Source organism: Gorilla gorilla, chromosome 11, assembly GCF_029281585.2.
Source record: "Gorilla gorilla gorilla isolate KB3781 chromosome 11, NHGRI_mGorGor1-v2.1_pri, whole genome shotgun sequence".
Classification (NCBI taxonomy): domain Eukaryota; kingdom Metazoa; phylum Chordata; class Mammalia; order Primates; family Hominidae; genus Gorilla; species Gorilla gorilla.
Window position 1 is genome coordinate 124,954,016 of NC_073235.2, and position 21,734 is coordinate 124,975,749.

The window sequence follows — 21,734 nt, forward strand, 5'->3', positions numbered from 1 at the left end:
ACAAAAATAAAATAGTTAAAAATGGAAGGATGAAACTTAGTAAAATCTCCTTTTGATAGGCTATGACATTTTGCTTTGGATTGTCTTCAATATAACAAAAAAAATATTTCTTACATTCTTTCCAAGTTTTTAAATGCTTCAATGTTCTTACAAAAACAACAAAAGTTTTCAGATTTGAAATGCTCTCCTGTTTAATCTTCGTGAGTTTTCTCTGAAACTCTGGTTGGCATTGAAAATTTTGATTTATTCAAATAAGATTTTTAAATATGTGAGTGTATATGTGTGTGTTTTAGTTAAGAGCAAACTCTTGTTTGCCCCAATCAGTTGGGACAACCGCTAAGTGTGAGCCATTAGGGCGTTAACTTAAGATATGACTTAGAATCATCTGAAGTGAATGCACTATTGTCTGAGTCTCCTTCTCTTCAAGACCAGACAGCTTCTAGCTTTGTGGTCAGTAGCCAGAAATCCTGTGTGTCCCTTTCTGGACACAGGAAGAAATCGTCCAGGCATAGACGAAAGAGGGAATGTCACCCTCCTGTGTAGCAATTCTAACTTCCCGGCAGAATCATGTGCAACCCATTGAAAGTGAAGCTCTCAAAACAATACCCAGAGGCCTTTCCAGCCTCTTCTGGAAGCCACAGCTTTGACAAGAAGGGCAAGAAAGCACGCATCTCCCTTCATGGATGGAGAAGAGCCGGTGTGTTCACCTGTGATACTGCACAGAAATGCTTCTTCCCAGCAGGCTTCATTTCCCACCTCCTTCCAGCACCTAAAGGCATCTTTCCCCTCAAAGACAAGGCAAGGTAGGAGTTGCTCACCTTCTAGGATATGAAGGGTCCCGGTCCTCTCCATCCTTGCCCTGATTCCCTGGCTGCCTGGGGGCCCCACGATTTCCTCAAGCGGCTGCCTGTACCTTCTACAAGTCTGCTGAGAGGTGGATGGGGCCACAGCTGCCACAGCCTGCTAGAGCTGGGAGAGACCGTGGCCTTCACCTCACCCAGAGCTTTCATTTGTCAGAGGAGGGGAGAATGAGGTCCAGAAACGGAAAGCAACCAGGTCGCAGTAATAGTTTCAGAGACCTACAAGAAACATCTAGAAACTGCCTAACACAACCTTTACGGCTAAGGGAACTAAGTCTCCCTGCATCCTCCAATTAAGGGTTTTGCCCACCTGCCCTTATGCAGTGAGTGGATATTTCTCATCTTCTTGTGAGGAGTCGGTCCAAGATCCCCTCTAAGGGGCTCCCTACAAAGACAGAGGATGCTGTGTAGAGTAAGAACCATATGGGTAAATTGTTAGTCAAACCCAGACTTTGACTTCTTGAAGCAAACAAGATAAGGCACAGGAAATGAAGAAGCACCCTGCGTATTCTAAAGTGCAAGACACAAGTTGGCACTGTTAGTATGTGGCTGTTACATGGTTGTGCTGACTCACACTTTACACACAGAAGCGTACCATCTCTCCCCACCTCTGCTGAACAAGGACAAGGGTAGATGCGGCTTTGTGGGACCTGAAGCTTTTACAATTTAGGGGGCTGCTCTTGAAAAAAAAAATACAATAGATCTTAATTTTGCAATATTTACAAAAATCTAATGACACAGAAATGTTTTTAGGTGATCTGTCATGGATCCACTAGCTGTGGCTGGGGGCTGGGGAGGCTTCTGGCCAGGGAGGGCCAGAGGCTTAAATCTCCAGAGACTCCTAGACTCTCAGTCTTGAGACTCTTGAGATCCTCAGAAACAAATCACAGAAACAAACCTCAAAGGTGAGATTCCCATAGGTTCATTAGCTCCTTGCTGAACCCACCTTTTACAGGAACCCCTCCTGGGGAGACGTGGACCGTTTTTCTAGACGCTCATACTCCCTGTCATTATCTAATATTTATAAAACACAAATCAAGCCTGAGTGCCCACTTTGACAGTCCAATAGGAACACAAGATCATTTAAATCAAGCTTGTTCAACCTGTGGCTCACGGGCCACATGCAGCCCTGGATGCTTTTGAAAACAGCCCAAAGCAAATTCATAAACTTTCTTAAAACATGAGTTTTGGCCGGTCGCAGTGGCTCACACCTGTAACCCCAGCACTTTGGGAGGCTGAGGCAGGCGGATCACGAGGTCAAGAGACCGAGACCAGCCTGGCCAACATGGTGAAACCCCGTCTCTACCAAAAATAGAAAAATTAGCCTGGCATAGTGGCATGTGCCTGTAGTCCCAGCTACTCGGGAGGCTGAGGCAGGAGAATCGCTTGAACCCAGGAGGCAGAGGTTGCAGTGAGCTGAGATCGTGCCACTGCACTCCAGCCTGGCAACAGAGCGAGACTCCATCTCAAAAAAAAAAAAAAAATTGAGTTTTTGTGTGATTTCTTTTTTTTTTTTTTTTAGCTCATCAGCTATCGTGTTAGTGTTAGTGTATTTTATGTGTGACCGAAGACGATTAGTCTTCTTCCAGTGTGGCCCAAGGAGCCCAAAAGATTGGACACCCTGATTAAAATGGTCCATGAATACACTGGCAATTTCTGAATCCCGGATATCATTGGTGGACTCAATCCCAGTTGTTCCACTGAGACCCTTTTGGCTTACATGCTCCAAAGTGATTTGTTTCTAAGGATCTCAAGAGTCCGAAGACTGAGAGTCTAGGAATCTCTGGAGATTTAAGCCTCTGGCCCTCCCTGGCCAGAAGCCTCCCCCACCCCCAGCCACAACTAGTAGATCCGTGACAGACATCCTTTGTACCCCAGTCCTCTAGAGGAGGGGAGTCTCATTTCTTCAGACCTCTGACAACTGTCCAGGAGCCACTAGGGATTTAAGAGCTCAGCCCAGACTTCTGCTCCTTGGGGAAGGCTGTGAGTTCTAAGGTGAGATGAGCCCCACAGTTCCTTCCTAGTATATGGCTCTTGGCCAAAAAGACCCTTCTTGTCCTTCTGCTTTTTGCCAGGGAGCCAAAGGGACAAAAGCCAAGGCCCTTCCCTGGCACTGAGGAAGTGAGGGAAATCCACTTGTGGTGGAGGGATGCTCTTGGTCCAACCTGGCTGTGTCTCCTTCTAGACAGCTCAATGGGGAATTGTGCCCTAGCAGGTCCTGCCCACCAGCAAGGAGCTCCTTCATAGCAGAACTAATCCTGTCCTTTCACAGTGAAGACAGGATCTGCTGAGGTGTGATTTTAGGGGCATCAGGAACCTATCTCCTGCCCCTACCAAACACGGACACCTGAAATTCTACCTTTAGGGATTCATTCCTTCATGCTATGTTGTCAGCTCTCAGCGTCCTTTAGAAAAGAGCAAATACTTTCCATTTAACCAGTTAAACGCTTAACCAGTTGAGTTTCTTTTGTTTTTGTTGTTTTTGTTGTTTGTTTATTTGTTTTTGAGATGGAGTCTCACTCTGTTGCCCAGGCTGGAGTGCAGTGGTGCGATCTTGGCTCACTGCAACCTCTGCTTCCCAGGTTCAAACAATTCTCCTGCCTCAGCTTCCCAGGTAGCTGGGACTACAGGCACCTGCCACCAAGCCTGGCTAATTTTTGTATTTTTAGTAGAGATGGGGCGGTTTCACCGTGCTGGCCAGGCTGGTCTCGACCTCCTGATCTCAAGTGATCCGACCGCCTGGGCCTCCCAAAGTGCTGGGATTACAGGCATGAGCCACCATGCCCAGCCAACCAGTTGAGTATCTATGTGAATGAGGTAGAGCTGAGTGCAAGCCTGTGCGTGCATGTGTGTGTGTGTGTGTGTGTGTGTGTGTGTGTGTGTGTGTGTGTGTGGTGTAGTAGTAGTAGTAGTAGGAATGTACAAGACAAATGGCAGGGACAGGGATTCAGGAAAGGAGAGGGAACAGCACCCAAGACCGACTTCACTCTTTTCACCTAAGGTCAGCCCACAGGGCCCTTTATGGAAGGAAAGTGGGGAAAAACATTTTCAAAGGGTTTGGTAGAGGAGGGTTAGGTGGTAGGAGAATTTTCAAGTATGCTTGTGAAAAGCCTACACTTGTTCTGGTAACATCTTTTCCTATAAATTGTAGTCTGAGTGACAGTTCTTTTTATTTTTCCTGAAGTTTTTCCATAAGAATTTTCCAAGCCCCAGAAATTTCAATGTGAAAGATAGTCGTTGTCTTACTTAATGAATTTAACTTTGGTTTTCATGTTGCAAAAAAATAGAAAGGATTCATTTCAGGGGAAAAAATGTTAGTTTAAACTAGTAACATTAAATTATAGTAATTCAATAAAATTATGAAAGTTAGCCAACAAAGATTCAGAAAAAAAATTGGCTCTCTGTGTCATTTGTATTTTATAATAAAGAAATGGTTGGTCTCCTTATCTGACCAAGGTATATACTGGCACCCCATTAGTAATAGAGTCCAAGGCTGGACATGGTGGCTCACACCTGTAATCCCAGCATTTTGGGAGGCTGAGGTGGGTGGATCACCTGATGTCAGGAGTTTGAGCCCAGCCTGGCCAACATGGTAAAACCCCATCTCTACTAAAAATACAAAAATTAGCCAGACGAGGTGGTGCGTGCCTGTAATCCCAGCTACTCAGGAGGCTGAGACAGGAGAATTGCTTGAACGTGGGAGGTGGAGGTTGCAATGAGCTGAGATTGTGCTGTTGCACTGCAGCCTGGGCAACAAGAGGGAAACTCTGTCAGGAAGAAAGAAAGAAAGAGAGAGAGGGAGAAAGAAAGAAAGAGAAAGAAAAGGAAAGAAAGAAAGAAGGAGAGAAAGAGACAGAGAGGGAGGGAAGGAGGGAGGAGGGGGAAGGGAGGGGAGGGAGGAAGGAAAGAAAAAGAAAGAAAGAGAGAGAGAAAGAAAGAGGAAGGAAGGAAGGAAAAAGAAAGAAAGAAAGAAAGAAAAAAGAAATGAAGGAAGGAAGAAAGAAAGAAAGAGTCCTGTGCAATGGCTTAGTTTCAATTTTCCTAAAAAGGACAAATAATATAAGACAAAGGTATGCCGGGAAATGAGTGAGTACTTGCTTTGACCTCCACAAGAGTTGTATTTCCCTAGTTTTTACTGACAACTCATTGAGCCTCTTACAAAAGCAAGATGAAATGGTCAACCCACTTATCCATTGGTTTTATGTTCAGGAATGCCCCAAGAAAGACCAGCTGATACTTTCCATAGACAAGGAGAAGACCCAGAGGAGCCAAGGCCCAAAAAGTTTACTGAGAAGCCCAGAAACTGAATCCAAAGTAGAGCAGGCCTTGAGTTCCCATCCTGGCCTCCTACTTGGAGCGAATTGCCTGTATAATGGGGACTTGCCCAGTACCCAGGCATTCCTCTAACCCCTGCACTCTTAAGCCTAGCTCTTTGTAGTTTCTGACATGATGCTAAATCCCCAGTCTTCCATTCGACTTCTGCTCTCAGACAAAAATTCAGCAAGTATTTAGAGCCTGGCAGGGCCAGTGACCACAAACAGGCACTGGCTTCTAGTAAGAAACTGTAAAAGTTGCCTTTCTGTTGCCCTCTGATAAATGTGTGTCATGTACACACGTGCCCCAGATGTGCCCTGTCTGCATAAAAGCCAAGCACATCTACCACCTGGAAAGTTTCCACACTGGATCAATTCCCAAATGATATTCTGCTCTGGCATACTGCTAGTCCACCGGGGGCACCAAGAGGAAACCACCATTTATTTGCTCAACTTGAAATGGACTTTCAGCTTTCTTTAGAAATGGTCTCAGAGGGTGTTTTAGATGACCCAGAACTTCCCAAAATGTAACTAACAATTCCAGATCCCATCTGCTTGGGAATCACGAAATGGAAAACTGAAACATTTTCCCCAGATGAATTTATGTTCCACTTCCTATTTTTAAAAACTTGCACGTTTATAAATCAGAAGCAAAGGGGCTGCTCTCCCCAGAAAACACCTGCTCTCTGACATTAAGCCTGGAGGTTTAAGTTCCCTGGAGGATGACTGCCTGCCACTTCCCTTCACCTGTATGGATAAAAGCAGTGTGATGATCTGTCAGTAAACTAAAGCTTGGCCACTATGGGCCTAGAAGCAAATTATTTTATATGGTCTAAATGTTTGTTGAGAACATCGCAGCAACTTGAGGAGCAAATGAAAATTTTCCATGTTGATATTAATCCTCTGTAGACTTTCCTTCCTGTGTGGAGAGCTGCATACTTTTACAGGTAGTAATCAGATGCCACAAACTATGAACCTGATTCAACCCAAATTATGCAGAGCAGGGAATTTTTAAAAAGCTGCTTTTGATTTTTCTTAGCTCTTTGTAGACACTCTTAATGCAGGCCTGTTTCCATCCCCTAACTGACCCCTTTAGATTTCCATAGGCAAGTCAGAGAGAAAGCAAGAAGGGAATTGAGGGCACCTTGCTAGCCATCTTCCATCTAAGCACAAACGAAAGTTCTAGAATTAAGAAAATGCATCCTCCTGCCTTACTGGCCCACTACATCCTGCACATTCCGGGCCTGGCAGCAAGAACAGTCAAGAAAGAAGACGTGTTTTTGGTTTTTTGTTATTTTTTTAAAACCAAATCAAGATTTTGATTTCCAGAAATAAATCCTTCGCCCCTAACTTGTTCTCCTATTTCTGAAAGGCCCATTCCTAAGAAGAAATGATTTGAAACATTTGCTCTATAATATTCGTTGGCAATCATAGCTCCAGTTTTCTCGGGAGGGTTTTGAGGGGGTTGTATTTCTCGTATACTTGGAGCAGAGTCCTTTCTGGCTCATTTCACAGGCTGAAACGTCTAGCTTAGGTAGACCAGGTATTCAGCAGGACAACAACTGAATTCCATAGCATCAGATTTAAGGGAAAATAGACTGAAATGATTTGGGGGAAGCAAGGTTTTTGAAAAAAAACATAAAAAGTCTTTTGTGCAGAGATGGGCATGGATATATACTCTCTAAAAATTTACAAATTAAAAGTCAGCCATTCCCAAACTCAAGAAACCCCTAGAGCATCCGGCAGCACTTCTGAAAAATAAATACAAGACCGTATTTTCTTATTCATAAACCACTCTCTTACTAGTTCAACCCTAATTTAGTGATCTTGGAGACAATTTTTCTTTTGTAAGTAAATAATTATAATAAGTTGCCTCTAAGTTGTTATAAAACTACCCACAATTTTTCTGGCTTACAAAGAAAAATAAAAATGCTTAACATAAAGAGACTACTTTTGATGGTGCCAAACTTAAATAAATAGTAAATAGGGAAAAAGTAGAATTTTTAAAAAGGAACCAATAAGTCAAAGAAAGAAGTTTTCCTTGTATTTAGAGACTGTTCCATTTGAAGAAGCAATAGAATATTGGAGGAATGTCCAGAAGGTAGTCATTGTTAGCAGAACAACTCTAAGCAGTAATTTTGAAACCTATGTTCCTACTCAGATATAGTGATAGGAGAAAACGTATCATTTTTCTTGTGCCAGTGCCCAAAGGCAAACACACTCCTACACCATGATTTCTAAGAACTTCCCCACCATTTGGTCTCAATGCAGAAGCTAAATTCCACCAAAGCTACCAGAATTACAAATGTCATTCCTTTTGTCCTTACCAGGGAGGAATTATTTTACAAATAAACTCACACGTGTGCCAAATGGTGCTGTCAGATTGAAAACAATCTACATGTTGTTAAATAAGTCATCCTTTGCCAATATGATGGAGTACTATGCAGCTATACAAACAAGACATTATGCAGAATAATTCCTGAGATATATTCTAAAGTGGAAAAAAAAATCAAGGTGCAGAAAAGTTTATATTGTAGGTAGGCTACCATTTCTGCCAAAGGGGGAAGATAATATTTTTAAAAAGAGAGAGAAATGTAATTGCTTGGTTGGCATAGAGTGTCTGGAAAAATAGACAAGATACTGGCCACTAGCAGACAGAGGTGGGAGGAAAACTAGTCACCATACATCCATTTATATCTTTTGAATTTTGTGCAAAGTGAGTGTTTTACCCAGTCAAAAATAAATACGATAATTTTTTTTTAATCTGACAAAGTATATATTTCACTTGAGTGTTTGGGTCAACAAGAGTGCAATCCTCAGAATAAAAGAACATTTCCCTTTGGTGGCTGAGAGATGGCCCCCATAATCCAGGAGTCTTCTTGCATCTAAAAGCCTTCAGGGGGCCAGGACTGTCCAGAAGGAAGGCCCCATGGCTCACCAGCGAATTTTTATCAGTTCACTGGGGGCCCGGCTGGCCAAGGAGCTTCGGCTGCCTGCTGCGAAGCCTAAGCCGCAACAGCTGCATAAACTGGCTGTGCCCCAGCCTGACCTATTTTGGAGACAGGTCAGACCAGTGCATGCGGGGATAAGAAAACAACCTTCCTTGCAGCCAGTGGCTGCACTGCCAAGCTGCGCCAGAGGGAGAAACATGGGGGCAGGAGCTCTCCAGCTCCTAGGAGCCTTACTAGCCAGGCTATTTTCTTTTTCACTCTCACACTGCACCCCAATAACACAGGAGCCCCCAACGTTTTGGGACGTAATGGAGGCAAATGGAACAGAAAGGTCATTAAAATGTATCCTTCAGCTTGAAGAATGCTACTTTGGAAGGTGTCCTTAAAACTTCTTAGCTCCAGTTTTAAAGGAGAGGGAATTAAGAAGAATCATGCACAAAGAAAAAAGAATGCACACAACCTCACGTGCAGAGCTATAAAGACCTTTAAGAACAATGAAGCAGGCTGAAGAGGGGATATAATGAGAAACTGTGCAAAAACAATTCCCCAAAATGAAAGACTACAACAGCATTTTAGGAATAAGAATGGATGTATGAGACTCGTTTTCAAAAAAGCAACGTATTTGTCAATTCCTGATCTGCTGAAAAAACCTGTGCCAAATACAAAGAAAAGTTTGAGTTGGAGTTTCAAAAAAAGCCAAGTTAATCTAAAAGAGAAAAGTAACCTTTTAAGCTGGGAGGAAAAGTAATTAAGAAGCATGTTTTGACATCTCAGCTAATGGTTTTAGAATTTTATTTTTTATACCCATTAAATCGAAGTTTTTTACATTTAATAGTTGCTCATAAACTCAATTTTTTGACTTGGTGAAAGCAGACTTAGTGGTGTAGGGTGTGTGTCTGTGTGCATGTGTGTGTGTGTGTGTTTGGTCTTCATTGTTGCTTCTAAGCCCTGAATTAGGCTTTATCTGCCCTTGGGCAGAGCCCATCTGCTAGTTTGTAGGCTGGTCACTTTCTGAGTGTTCAGAGATTTTTTCCCCCCGACCAGGACTTTTGAGTTTTGCTGCTAGGTGTAATTTGCACATAATATGCACCTTCTCATTTCATTCTCACAGAATCCTGGAAAGCTGGTATGCAGTTCCCTATCTTAGAGATGTCAAAACTGAAGTTCAAAAGGTCACAACTAAAATGTGCTTGGTCTCAATTTTAGAGCAAAATTGGTGATGCCAGAACAGACCACTTTCACCTTGGGTACTGTGTTTTTCTAAGGCAAGAAAGATCTGAAAAGGTACTTTGGAGTGTGTTTAAATCAAACAAGACAAAAAGCATTCAGTTGCTTTAGTGAACCTCAGTTGGGAAACTGGCCAAGTGGGGATTCATAAAGAAGAAACCTATTGCTTTTCTTATAATCAAATGAATTGGACCAATTAATTTTCTTTAGTTCAGGTTAAGCTCAACCGTGATGATTGAGACACACACATGCACACATTCTTTGGCCAAGATTTTCTTAATCATCATATTACATTTGAATATTGGAAGAATTTAAATATATGTTTGAAGACAGATTCTATGAATCTATAATCATTTAAAAGTAAAATGCTTTTGAAAGAAAGAGGTAGTATGAAGGAAACTAGGAAGTTAGTACTCAAAGGCAAGGGCCAATGAACTGGGTAAGAACCAAGAGCCTGCGAACTGGGTAAGTTATGCCTACAGTAGAGTTTGCCACTAAAAGGGTAGGGGCGAAGAGGGATATGTTTAAAAGTCATTTGCATTTTCTGTATATATGCACATTTAGCATATCTGTGTGCCTGTAAAAATCACAAAATAAAAATGTAGACTTTCTCTTTAAAATGCAAATGTGTATGTGACCATATCAGCATTTACTATGAGAGTACACAATAATTCCATGTTGCAATACAAATTTCATAGCAATTAACTTTTCTTTCTTAATATTCTACCCTAACTTCCTTGTTATTTCCAACCATTAACACAAGACCAAATACATTTAATTCTACAGTTGTTTCCATAAATATGCCTACTTTTCAATTATAAAAATTTTGAAAATCTACATTTAAGTTTTGATAAAACTATACTACTTGAATTGTCCATATGATCCTGTAAATTTTTAAATGCTGAAAATCAGTGGTATTTCCTCTCCCTCAATCCTATGTTGGTCAACCAAGAAAAGTCTCCCATCCCTGTCACAAAGCATTTTCATCAGCTATTTTTTTTTTTTCCTGAAACGGAGTCTCGCTCTGTCATCCAGGCTGAAGTGCAGTAGCACGATCTCGGCTCACTGCAACCTCCGTCTCCCAGGTTTGAGCAATTCTCCTGCCTCAGCCCCCCAGGTAGCTGGGGTTACAGGCGTGTGCCATCACACCCGGCTGATTTTTATATTTTTAGTAGAGATGAGGTTTCATCATGTTGGCCAGGCTGGTCTCAAACTCCTAACCTCAGGTGATCCACCTCCCTCGGCCTCCCAAAGTGCTGGGATTACAGGCGTAAGCCACTGCACCAGGCGGCTTGATCAGCTATTTTTAAACAGAATATGTTGGATTAGGTCCAAGATGCGTGGGGAATTGTCTTCCAGAATTCAGTTGATATTCACATACTATTACAGATACAGTAAATATGGCCAAATAAAAGTACATAAGAAAGTATAGTCAAGGAATTACTGAATGAGTTTAAGGAGCCAAACATACAGCTAGTTTAATAGTTGCCTATCTTGAGTTCTAATCTGTTTTGCTAGGGAAGGTAATTTATCAATCACCTCAGTAAGAGCTGGACATAAAAACTCAGACTACTTCGATCAACTTACTTTACCACAAAGTGGAGGTGTTTTGTTTTGTTTTGTTTCACTTAAAAAATCCTGCAGCAAAATGTAAAATGGTATGAACTTTGCTGTATGCAACGTGCAAGGCAAAATGCTTTCTCAAGATTTTCCTTTCCCCTAGAAGAAATGCGCATCAAATCAAATTCTTAACACTGTTGCCCTTATTCAATATAATTTCATTTTCAAAGACAAGTGGCCACTTCAACAACAGAAATTACCTGTTGGTGGTTTTTAAAAAGATTTATCAGGAAGGCAAGAAGGAAAAGAAGAAGATAAGAATTTATAACACCTATTATTCCTCAACTGTCTTCAATAACTATATTTCATGATTTTCATATCTCCCTTTGACAATGGTGAACTTTCTCATTCTTCTCTCATGAATTGATGTTTTATGATGTTAAACAGGCATTTTGATAACTGTGCATATTCCAACTAAAACTTGGAAATATACATATTCTCTTCATTTTGGAGCATGATCTCAGCTTAGATAATTTGAAGAAAGCCTTCCTAAAGGAGAGGTGTTCTGCTTCCAGCAAAAGCTCACAATGCTATTGGAGCTCAGTATTTCCCAACACTGTAGGGTAGAGCTAAAAGCTGAGTTGTGTCTTGCTCTACCGAAGACTGGTGTGAATGGGACAAAAATATCTTTCCCAATAGGGCAGAGGATGGCCATTAGGGGATTAGTCTTTTCAATAACCTTTATTAGGAAGGAAAGAAAGAAAATAGGTATTGAAGGTAAGAATTTATAACACCTTTTATTCACCTATTATAGAATTATAACACCTATTGCTGCTTTGGTGTTTATCTTCCAGAAAGATGACAATACCTGAATTTTCTTCAGAAATATCTGAAATTCCTTTTCACAATTCCCCAACTAAAGGCAGCCGGTTCTTGGGTCAGCAATTTTGAGTTGGTACTAAGATCAGGCCCAACTTGGAGCTGGAAGCTGCTGTCCCTGGGGCAGTGTGTGAATACACAGCCTAATATCCAAGGAAGAAAAGTTACTTGAACTCTGTATGTATATGAAATATACATTTGAAATATATGGCAAAGAACTATCTAATGCTATATCTGGACCCAGGACATGGGAACCATAACAAATCTGAGCTAACTGTAACTTCTAGCTTAATCTATTTCAGGCAGTTGTTCTACACTGCAATGTTTGGTAGTAAATATTTTACATCAGAGAGCATTTCAGCACAGATGGATTATTAATTAATAGGAGGATTATAATAGAAAATATTAGATAATACCCACCAAAATTCTGCTCTGTATGTCAAGATTCATCTTGCTCAAGAGTGAACAAGAGTAAAAAATAAAACAATAAAGCCTCATGCACAACTTTTTAGTACTGAAATGAGCACAAAGAAAGAGATTTGAAAACCCCACACACAGGCAGATCCATGATGCAGTTACATATCCAAAGCCTAAATCTGGCATGAATTTTACAACCTCAGTTAGTGCTATTTGTTGGAATTTGCAAATTGAGCACAGAGCTAGTATTTCCAAAAGATTCCTTTGCAGGATTTTTGCTTTCATAATAAAAGAAAAACCTATGCAAATATATTGAGTTCTTAAACAAACAAACAAAAGTCGAATAGTTCATCCCAAAATCAACAGTTTAAAAGAGTCATAAAATGATTCAAGGAAATATTTCTCCTGGCATTCAACAACTGGGAGGCTGTGCTGTTACCTCAGTTTCTGATGACTTTAGAAAGTGCAATCCATAGGACAAACATATCTTCATTTTGTGCAACTAAATATAGTTTAGTGCCAGCATAATTCTTAGTGTAATAAATAAACTCTAACAATGCACATACATACACATAAACACATATGTATTCCTAAATTATAGAGGATTAGAAATATACATGAGAGTCATCTAACCATCTATAAACACAGAAATTATAGAAACACGTGTAGAGAGATGTAGTCAATATAACTCTCAGATTCCTGTGTATTTAATTATTCCCTACCTACTTTTACATAAAAATCTGCTGTTTTCATTAAATCATTCCAGCTTGGAAGACAATTTTAGGGAAACTTTTGTATTTAGAAATTTAGCAACAGGCGGATAGTAGCTGCCATGCTTTCTGCCACACCCCCCCCCCCCAAAATGAGAATCTATTTGATGATAAATTCACCATCATAGCCTCAGTTCTAAGTAAGAAATCACGATAGGATAATTAAAAACACCCCATGAGTCTTCTCTACAAACCTACAACATGTAACTGGTTTCAGTTCCTATTTCTTAAAGAGAATTTGGTCAATTCCTCCTTAGAGATTTCAGAGGAAAAGAAGGATTTTCCAGGACAGATAAATTGAAATGATCCCGCTTTGATCTCTATGGTTAAGAACCCCTCACAATGGAAGATGACCACCGAGGGGCCGCGCTCCCGGCCTTTTAATGTGTAACAATGGTATCAACAAACAGCTACTTAATCAATATTTGGCCAGAGCTGCTGAAAACTTCCTTTTCAGATTTTAATTCCTACTTGTAAAACAACCCCAGAGCAGCCAGTGAGATAAGACATTAAACTGACTGCTTAATTGCCTTTTAGTGTCTGGTTAGTTATATATGTACATTCTAAATGGTTCTTTAGTCTTTATTTACCCTCATAGATAAGTTACCTGTCATACAGAATCCAATCGAACGTAAAACATTTTCTGTTCCAGCCCAAGCCAAACTCTCATTTCTCACCGTTTGTTTGTTGTTACTGTTGCAGCTTTTCATTTTCATTGGCCATCTACTTATGTACAACTTAAACATTTAGTCTCATAGGAAGAATTTTTTGTTGTTGTTCTCAAAATATATGCATTCATGGATGCTGAAGCCATTCGGATTTAGCGGCCACACTCCTATTCACGTGATCGATTTCTGCATATTCCACTCGCCTGAACCGCCGCGCGCTGACTGGTTCCGCCTCACCGCCCGGATAGGTTTTATTGCTCAGCCCTGGGGACTTTTAGATGACCCTTCAGTAATTATTACTCAGTAGAAGCCCCTACGTCCTGGTTCCGGTGCTATCAACAATCAAATCAAACCCCAAAATAAACATACGATTTCAAGCATTAATTAGAAAATCTGCCTGTTTTCAATAAAGCTCTAGAAGGTAAGCACACAGCAGTCAACCAAACCAAACAAGCGAAAAAGAAAAAGCTAGGAGCTGAACTCTGGTGTTTCCTTTCAAATTGTTCCAGCAGGAAAATTGTTACCGCGACGTTAATAAATAGAACACGGCGTGGTGTTCTAATAGAATTCAAGTTCTGATACTTCCAATATTTTTTAAATGGATGATATTTCTTTGCTGAGTTTTGCAAGGACTTCAGAAAATATGAAGTTTTCTCTAAAGAATCGAAACGACATTGAGGTCAAATTCGTGATCCTAACAAATGGACTTGGAAAGTGGGCTGGTCTGTCCACTTGAATAAAGGATCCGATGCCATAAACCTATGATCTTATACCCAATGATTTTAATCTATGGGAAAGTTCGTCCCCCGCCTTCCCCTCCTCCCAGCCTTGGACCAAAATGGCCCTTCCTGCTCACTAACCGGGAAAGAAACGGCCCTTCGTTTTCCTTGATTTCAGCAGTCCCTTAATGATAAGAGTGCTCTTTTCATGATTTCACTGGAAATAAAATACTCCAAATACCTTTAATGCTTTTCTGCGTTTTAAACTGATTAATCTTCTCCTACCTCCCCCCAAAAAAGCTGAAGTCGTCCTCTTTAACTTTACAAAAGCTGACAAGCTTACAAATAAAATGGAAACTTGAGCAAAGCTTTCGTCACTTTTACTTTCTCCAATTTTTTAAGAAAGCACTCTTTTTTGTAAACGTCAAATAGGAGGGAACAGATAGGAAAGGAATATAAGCCCCCAACCAACCTATGCTTGAGATCTCTTAGCGGGATCTTTTAAATTGTTGCAAACCTCCCACGCTCACTTGTGATTTTAAAAGGGAGGAAAGTCTTATGAGAGTGTATCGCCAGTCCCCAATCAAAACATCAATTTGGCAATCTGGCCTCTCTCCCCCTGCACTCCGGAGCTGCCACTTCAAAGCTGCTACAACAAGTCAGTAATTGTAACTTTGCATCTAAATATTTAAGCGAGAGTCTTGCAGTCGCGTGTCCATTTACAGTCCTCAACTGTCCTCTAATTCCATTACTGCACAAAGCAAAAATGTTTCCCAAAACTCACAAACAGGAAAAGCGTCACCCTGCTGGAGGGGGAGAAGGAGGGGTGGAGGAGGAGGAGGAGATGATGAAGGGGCAGTTTCTATTGATTAGTCACCGCTTTTGTGTTAAGGGCTTTCTTTAAAATAAGAAAAAAATGGGGGGAGGTTGCAGAAATTTCACTAATGTGAGCCTCAGGCAAGGGAGGAAAAAAAAAAGAGGAGAAGAAGGGGGAGGCGGGCTGTGTCTAGATGAAAGTGAGAAGGACATAAAGGAGGCAATTGAGTCGGCTGCAGCCCGGCGAGCTAAGCTTCGAGCCGGCCAGAGAGTAGGGGAGGGGGCGGCGCGGCGCGGCGCTTTGGCGCAGAGCACAGGAGTGGGGGCCCAGCCCATTGTGGCGGCGCCCGCGGGCCCGCTAGGCCGAGCCGGGGGAGGAACAGAGGCGCCCATTGAGCGGCCGCTGCGCAGGGCCGTGCCCACAGCCCCGGATGCCTCGGCCAGGACTTGGCTCCCCCGGCTGCCTCTGCTCCAGTCTCAGCGCGGGCCAGGGGCTAGGGGGATTGGGGATAGCGGGCGGGGTTCGTGTTAGTGAACCGCCCAGCCCTCTCCTTTCTCCTGGGCTATGGAGCTGGAAGGATGGATCCAGCAAGGGTGCATCATGCTTAGCGCGCGCCCGTTAGGGAGCGCGGGCCTGAGCGCACCAGCACCGCAAGCGGCTCAGCTCTTGAATTGAGCGAGGGAAAAGGGAAAGTTGGGAAAGTTAAGAGGACCATCTGGGAGAAAGCCACTGGAGAGAAGAATGAGGTGATTCTGACCTCATTCAAGGTGGCTCGACCCTTTTGTCCTAGTGTCTGCCAAGCAGACCTCAGGCCAAAGATGTCCCCTGAAAAGCCAGGCTCAGCAGCACCCACCAGACCCACTAACTGGAAAAGGGCAAGAATACACCACACTGGTCAGGGGACCCCAAAGTCCCTCCTCCCTCAGCTTTCTCCTCCCCCTCTGCCAGGGCGCTAAGAGCGCTTTATCAACATTCATTCTATTTTACAAGCGGGCAGCCTGGGATTTTTGATGCCCGAACAACAGAAAGGAGTTTTTGAAGTTTCTAGACTTCAAACTGCACCTCACTCTGTCCTTTCTCTGGGCCCCTCTTGCCCTCCGAGGCTCATCTAAAAAGGAGCTAGAGATGCTGAAGAGACAGACACTGCATCTTCCTTGACAACCCCAAATTAAATCAGGCTTCAGCCTCCAAGGTGTGTGTGTGTGTGTGTGTGTGTGTGTTTCCAACAGCACAGCCCCCACTGGGGAGAATACTCTGATTTTAAAAATGTAGCAATTGCCCTTGAATAGCAGCCGGCCCAGCTAGACAGCCCAAAAGACTAGAAACATTTTGTAGGTGAAATGGCCACTTTTTCCACGCTGGAGAGTCCATAAAACTTCCCGGCGCAGCAGCTACTGGGGCTCATTGAATAATTCATCCCTCATTGCAAGCCCATAATGTCTATTCTCAGCCTTTTGTGGTGCTGTTTTCTCTTCTTTTCTCCTTGAATTATAAAAAGGTTGCCTTCCTTTGTTCACATCAAGCTGCTCCGAGCTGGAGCTTTGTCTGGGCTGAGCTAAAGTGTGAGTTTCAATGGACTCTCCAGGCTTTGTCTCCCAAGTTCATCTCCAAGTGTAGATTGTGTAGAGAAGGCCTTCTTTGTAAAAGCTGGAAAAGTTGTACAAATGTTTGACCAGCTCATTTGGGACGTTTTGTCTCCTGGGCCTCAGTCGCCTGTACTGCGAGAGAGCAGCCAGTCTGCCAGCGCCGGAGCCTCCAGCAACAAGTAGTAAAGCCGTGAGTCCCCAGCCTCTGTGACTGCTCTGGGCTCTTCTCCCCACTGCCCACAGGAGCACATTTGGTTTGGGGTTGTCTGACTCCCTGCCTTCCTCCCTTCTCAGCACCTCTATTCTGCAGCTAGGCCTGGGATAAAAGCCAAGGTGTCTTCTCAGAGACCAAGGCAGAAAAATGCACCTCTCCAAAAAGAGGATTTAGGCTGAGTCCATAGGAGGCCTCTGTCATAAAGCAAAGGAAGCATCTCCCTGCCCAACCTGCTGTGGTTTGACATGTCTTTGATTTCTTGTGTGCATCAGAGTATCTACACTTGTTTTTCCCTCAAATCAGCCATTTGGATCTGTAACTTCCAAATCTAAATGTTCCTTCCAGGTTGTGTGCAGATTTTGCATTGCTTTGTAAAGCAGCTGCTCAGGAGAGCCACTGGCTGCCACAGAGTTGGGCAATGAAGATGAAAGAAGTCCCACCTGGATGCCACTCTGGTAAGGGCTCGGACCCAGCTAGTCACAGTCGGCAACGGCTGTGAGCCCACCTGGAAAGCCGCCTGTCCCTCTGGCAACTCCAAAACTAACTTTGCCCAATGAACTCCAAGTCCCAGGTGAGGAAACTTCAGGCACGAGTGGGGCCCCTGGCCACTCTTGACCATTTGTGCATTGGAAGAGGGGCAACCACCCCCAAGGCCAAAGCCACTGAGACACAATCCTCCCCTCCCCCCGCCGTCTCCCGCTGCAATGATCCTTTCCTGGTTCAGCATTTCTTTTCCTTTCTTTCTTTCTTTTTGTGTTTGTACCCTTAAAGTTTGAGGATGGCTTGCAGCAGGTGAAGGGGAAGCAAGCTGCACTTCTGTCTCCCATGGGGGAGATTTTTTTTCTTAGTGCCGACAGTGCACAGCCGAAAAGGAATGGGGATCTGTACCCCTAGAAGACAGAGGGTGCCAGCACTCTAAGAACCCAGATCCCTTCACTTTGTAACCCAGAGCTTAGGTTCCTTTCAATTCCCAGGCACACACAGGTTAAACCCCCTCACATTTGAAAATCAACTTCAAACAAATCAAACCAGTCAACACACACACACATTTATAAGGCAGCCAATGTGGGGGCAATTTTGGAGGGCCTTTGCCCAAAAGAGTACTCTCTCTCTCTCTCCTTTAATGCGAGGAAACTCCGGAGACCAGGGCCTTTCCTGAGGGCGTAAAAGCTACTTCAACTTCTGAAGATTCAAGTACCCTCTATCCCCGGCCCTACAATTGCTCAGAGATGCCCAGTCTCATACATTTAATGGCAAGAGAGTGACAGCTTCCCCTGCCCCCTACAACAGAGCACAATTCACAGTTCTAGAATCCCAGGGGCTGAAAGTGGTAAGAAAGAAAGATTTACAAAACAGAAAAACTAAGCACAATAGAAATGTTTGTTTTGATTCCTAGTGTCCCTCTGGTCTTTCACTTCCATGACGTTACTCAGGCGCAGAGACACCGCGCATGAAGGGACCTTGATCCGAGCTGGGCTTGGCTGCCGTCAGATCACCAATGTCAGGTAGCCGATGCCCTCCAAGTCCCCCAGCAAGTGGGCCGCCCAAGGCGCCACCGCTTACCTCGCTCGCTCAGGATGCCGTCGATGCTGTGTTTGGCCTTCTTCTCGCTTTCCTCTGCCTCCTTCCTCTCCAAGTCGGCCTCCTCCTCTTCACCTTTCCCGAATTTACTCCTCAGGATGCGGCTGATGGAACTCACTGGGGGCGGGAGGAGGAAGGAAGCAAGGGAGTGCACATGGTTGAGACAAGCGTGGCTGTGCGGGAAGGACCCCCCACCCCCAAACACCAGCCAGGGCCCTAGAGCCGCTGCCCTGCACTGCTCGCGGGTGTCTCCTCCTGCATCTCTGGACATCTTCATCCTTCTCCAGCCCTCTCATCCTGCCACTCAAACCCCCCTCCCTATTATCTGTATCTCAGTACTGAAAGACGGAGGCTGGGAAAACCGTGCCTCCAAGTTAGGGCCGGATGCCATCTTTGTCCCTCGATTCTGGGCAGGAAGCATTTCCCTTCTTGGACTCCGAAGACTGGGCTCTAGGTCTGCAATCTAAGAGAATTCTCCCACCAGCCCACCGGGTACCCTTCTTCCTCCCCACCTGAATGCGTGGATCCTGCGGTTCGTCTTAAGGGAGGAAGAACCAAAGCCGACTTGTCCGCGCCCCCGCCACCCCCCCCCCCCCCCGTAAATCAAGTTTCTTTTTTTTCCTTTCTTCCCTTTTTTTTTTTAAGGCTATAAAGGGTTTAAATTTCAACTGCAGAATCGTTTCCTATTGTAAAAATCAAAAGAAAATGCACTCTCTCCCACTTATTTTTTCCAGATTCCAGTCTGGTAAACAAATCCATGCTCTGAAATATGTTTCTCACAGAGGGAAAAAGGGAGTTTCCTTTTAATTAAAAACAAACCCTCCCGTGCGCCCTCTCGCTGGCCCCGTGCTCGCCCCTCTTTTCCCTCCGCCTCCCCCCAGGCTGCCGTGGCGGGGGGCTCCGGACGGTCCCTGAGACTCTCGGAGGAAATCGGGGCCGTTGTGGAAGCCTCCACGGCTTTGCGCACACGGCAAAGTCCCTCCCGGCGCGGGCCCCATCTCCCTTCGGTTGGGGTCACCAAAACATTTGTTTCTCTTTAAAAGGGAACATCAATATTAATAAACGCTCTGCCTCCGCCTCACGTTTCCTGCCCTGCCTCCTCGACAGAAATCTTCTTTGGGGTGTCCTCAGCGGTGATCTCCCCACCCTCCGCCCCCAGGATAAGCAGCTCACCCCTCCCTCCATAAAGTGCCAAGAACACCGGGTTGGCAAATATTTCAGGGCCTCGGGAGAGGCCACCTCCCAATAGTTGAGATCGATAATTGGGGTGATTACGTCTGGGTCGACGTGCCGGGGTAATAGCGACTGACTGTCGCGCCTCGGGGAGAGGTTAATGGGCCTAGTACCTGACGGCACGGTGTTTCGATCACAGACCGCGTCCTTCAGTAATTTGTCTCGGATTTCCCAGCTGAACATGCCCGGGTTCTCTCTTTTGTATTCCTCAATTTTCTTCTCCACGTCAGGCGTTGTCACCTGCTTTAAGAGAACAGGCGGGCAGGCGTTGGTACCCGGTACCCTGGACCAGGTGGCGGCGGCCCCACCGCCTCTGGGCCTGTCGGGATGCTCCTCGCAGAATCCTCTGGGACGGTCCCCCTTTGTGAGCAAAAAGACTTGAACTCTCTGAGGCACTTTAGAAAGGGGCAGACCAGAACAAGTCCTATCCCATCCCGGAGCAGCCTGGGAAGCCTCTAACTTCCCCAGACAAGCCCCAGACAACCAGGATAAATTCAGAAGAATTATAACATCTTGATGAGGGTGGGGTGGGGTTATACTTTCTCATCCCTGGAAATAAGGCAACTGCTTACACAGAACCAACATGAAAACGAAACTAAAAAAGCGGTGTTTGAAAAAGGAGCTGAAAAATCAAGTTAAATCTGCAACTTGTGCTTTTCCAAAGGGATATTTATGCTAAAGTGAAGACTGAAATGTAAAGGTATGTATTTGGGTTTTTAAAACGTCGAGTCGATAACAAATATTAATTAAGAGAGACTGACTCTTCTCTCTACCCCAATATATATTTTTTAAAAAGAAGAAGAAGGTTCCAAAGATTCTTAGAAAGGCTGTGAAAGAGTTTCAGTAGGTGGGAAGGAAGAGGAGGGTGTTTGGAGGTCTTCGGTTTACCATAACCCTCTTGATTTTGCCCGGTGGCAACTAGAAGAAAAGACAGACCTTGTGTAATTCCCTCCCACTCAGCCCTAGCTGGTGTGACTCTTTCTTTTTAAAAACAGAACCAAAAATAATTTAAGGATAGCACCAAACTGCTTATTTTTTTTTAATGGAGTCATTGGCTTATTACAAAGAAAACTGATCACCCTAGTATTTGACTCATTGAAAACAATTTGCACTGGGGGAGACTGAGGGCGGGGTTTGGGAGACAAACCATTATAAAACCTAAAGAAGTTCCTTACATTCGTTTTGGAAAGGACAGTGCCATGGGTGGGAGCCGGGAAGACAGACACTTAGGGAAGAAATTGGCAACAGGTGGGCACATAGAGCTTGCCTGCTTTAGGTGTTTATCCATCAAAATAATTTGATGAGGATTGCAAGGCTTATGGGCTTTAAAAAACAGATGTTATTTTTCCTTTGCAAAAAGGCAAGAGCTTTCCCTAAGTGTTCATCAAGAAGTGTCCAGGGCGCGTGCACACATACACACACACACACCCCTTTACACACCTTCACAAACCTCAGAAATAACTCATTGGAGAGCCCCAGATGTCAGCCGTTGCCCCCCGCCCGCTCTTCCCCAACACAGGGGACCACAGTCTGGGAGCCAGGAGGGCAAGGCCCGCCGGCTCACCTTGGGCTTGCTGCCGCCGATGGCACCAGGACGTATGGAGCCGGTCTCCTGGTACCTGCACAGGATCTTGGAGACGCAGCCGTGGGACACGCGCAGCTGGCGCGAGATGACGCAGGGCCGGATGCCGTGGTGGGCCATCTCCACGATCTTGTGGCGGATGTGGTTGGGCAGCGGCCTGCCGTTGATAAAAACGCCGCCGAGCTGGTTGACGCGGCCCTGGCCGAGGGGAGTGGACACTGTGGGAAGGTGAAAAAGAGAAGCAAGGGAAAAGTCACTGGAGGAAAATAAAAAGCAAAGAACAGCAGCACGTAATTTCGCAGTCTTCTGGCCTATCCTCATGTTACAGCACCGACGCTGAAACTGCTCGACATCGGA

The 21,734-nt window shown here is 44.2% G+C and overlaps 1 protein-coding gene across 3 annotated transcripts in view; it reads right to left on the bottom strand.

Moving 5' to 3' along the window:
• PAX3 (paired box 3) overlaps positions 1-21,734 on the bottom strand; it is a 98,990-nt gene that overhangs the window by 75,622 nt on the left and 1,634 nt on the right. Inside the window, exons 2-4 of one of the 3 annotated variants that reach the window (XM_019021643.3) lie at positions 21,360-21,595; positions 19,909-20,035; positions 18,545-18,679 (exon numbers count right to left, since the gene is read on the bottom strand). In XM_019021643.3, the coding sequence (XP_018877188.1) occupies positions 18,545-18,679; positions 19,909-20,035; positions 21,360-21,595 (498 nt within the window). Of the gene's footprint in view, positions 1-18,482; positions 18,680-19,908; positions 20,039-21,359; positions 21,596-21,734 lie in introns of those variants that run through there. The other 2 variants (XM_004033270.4, XM_004033272.4) reach the window with 2 other exon arrangements.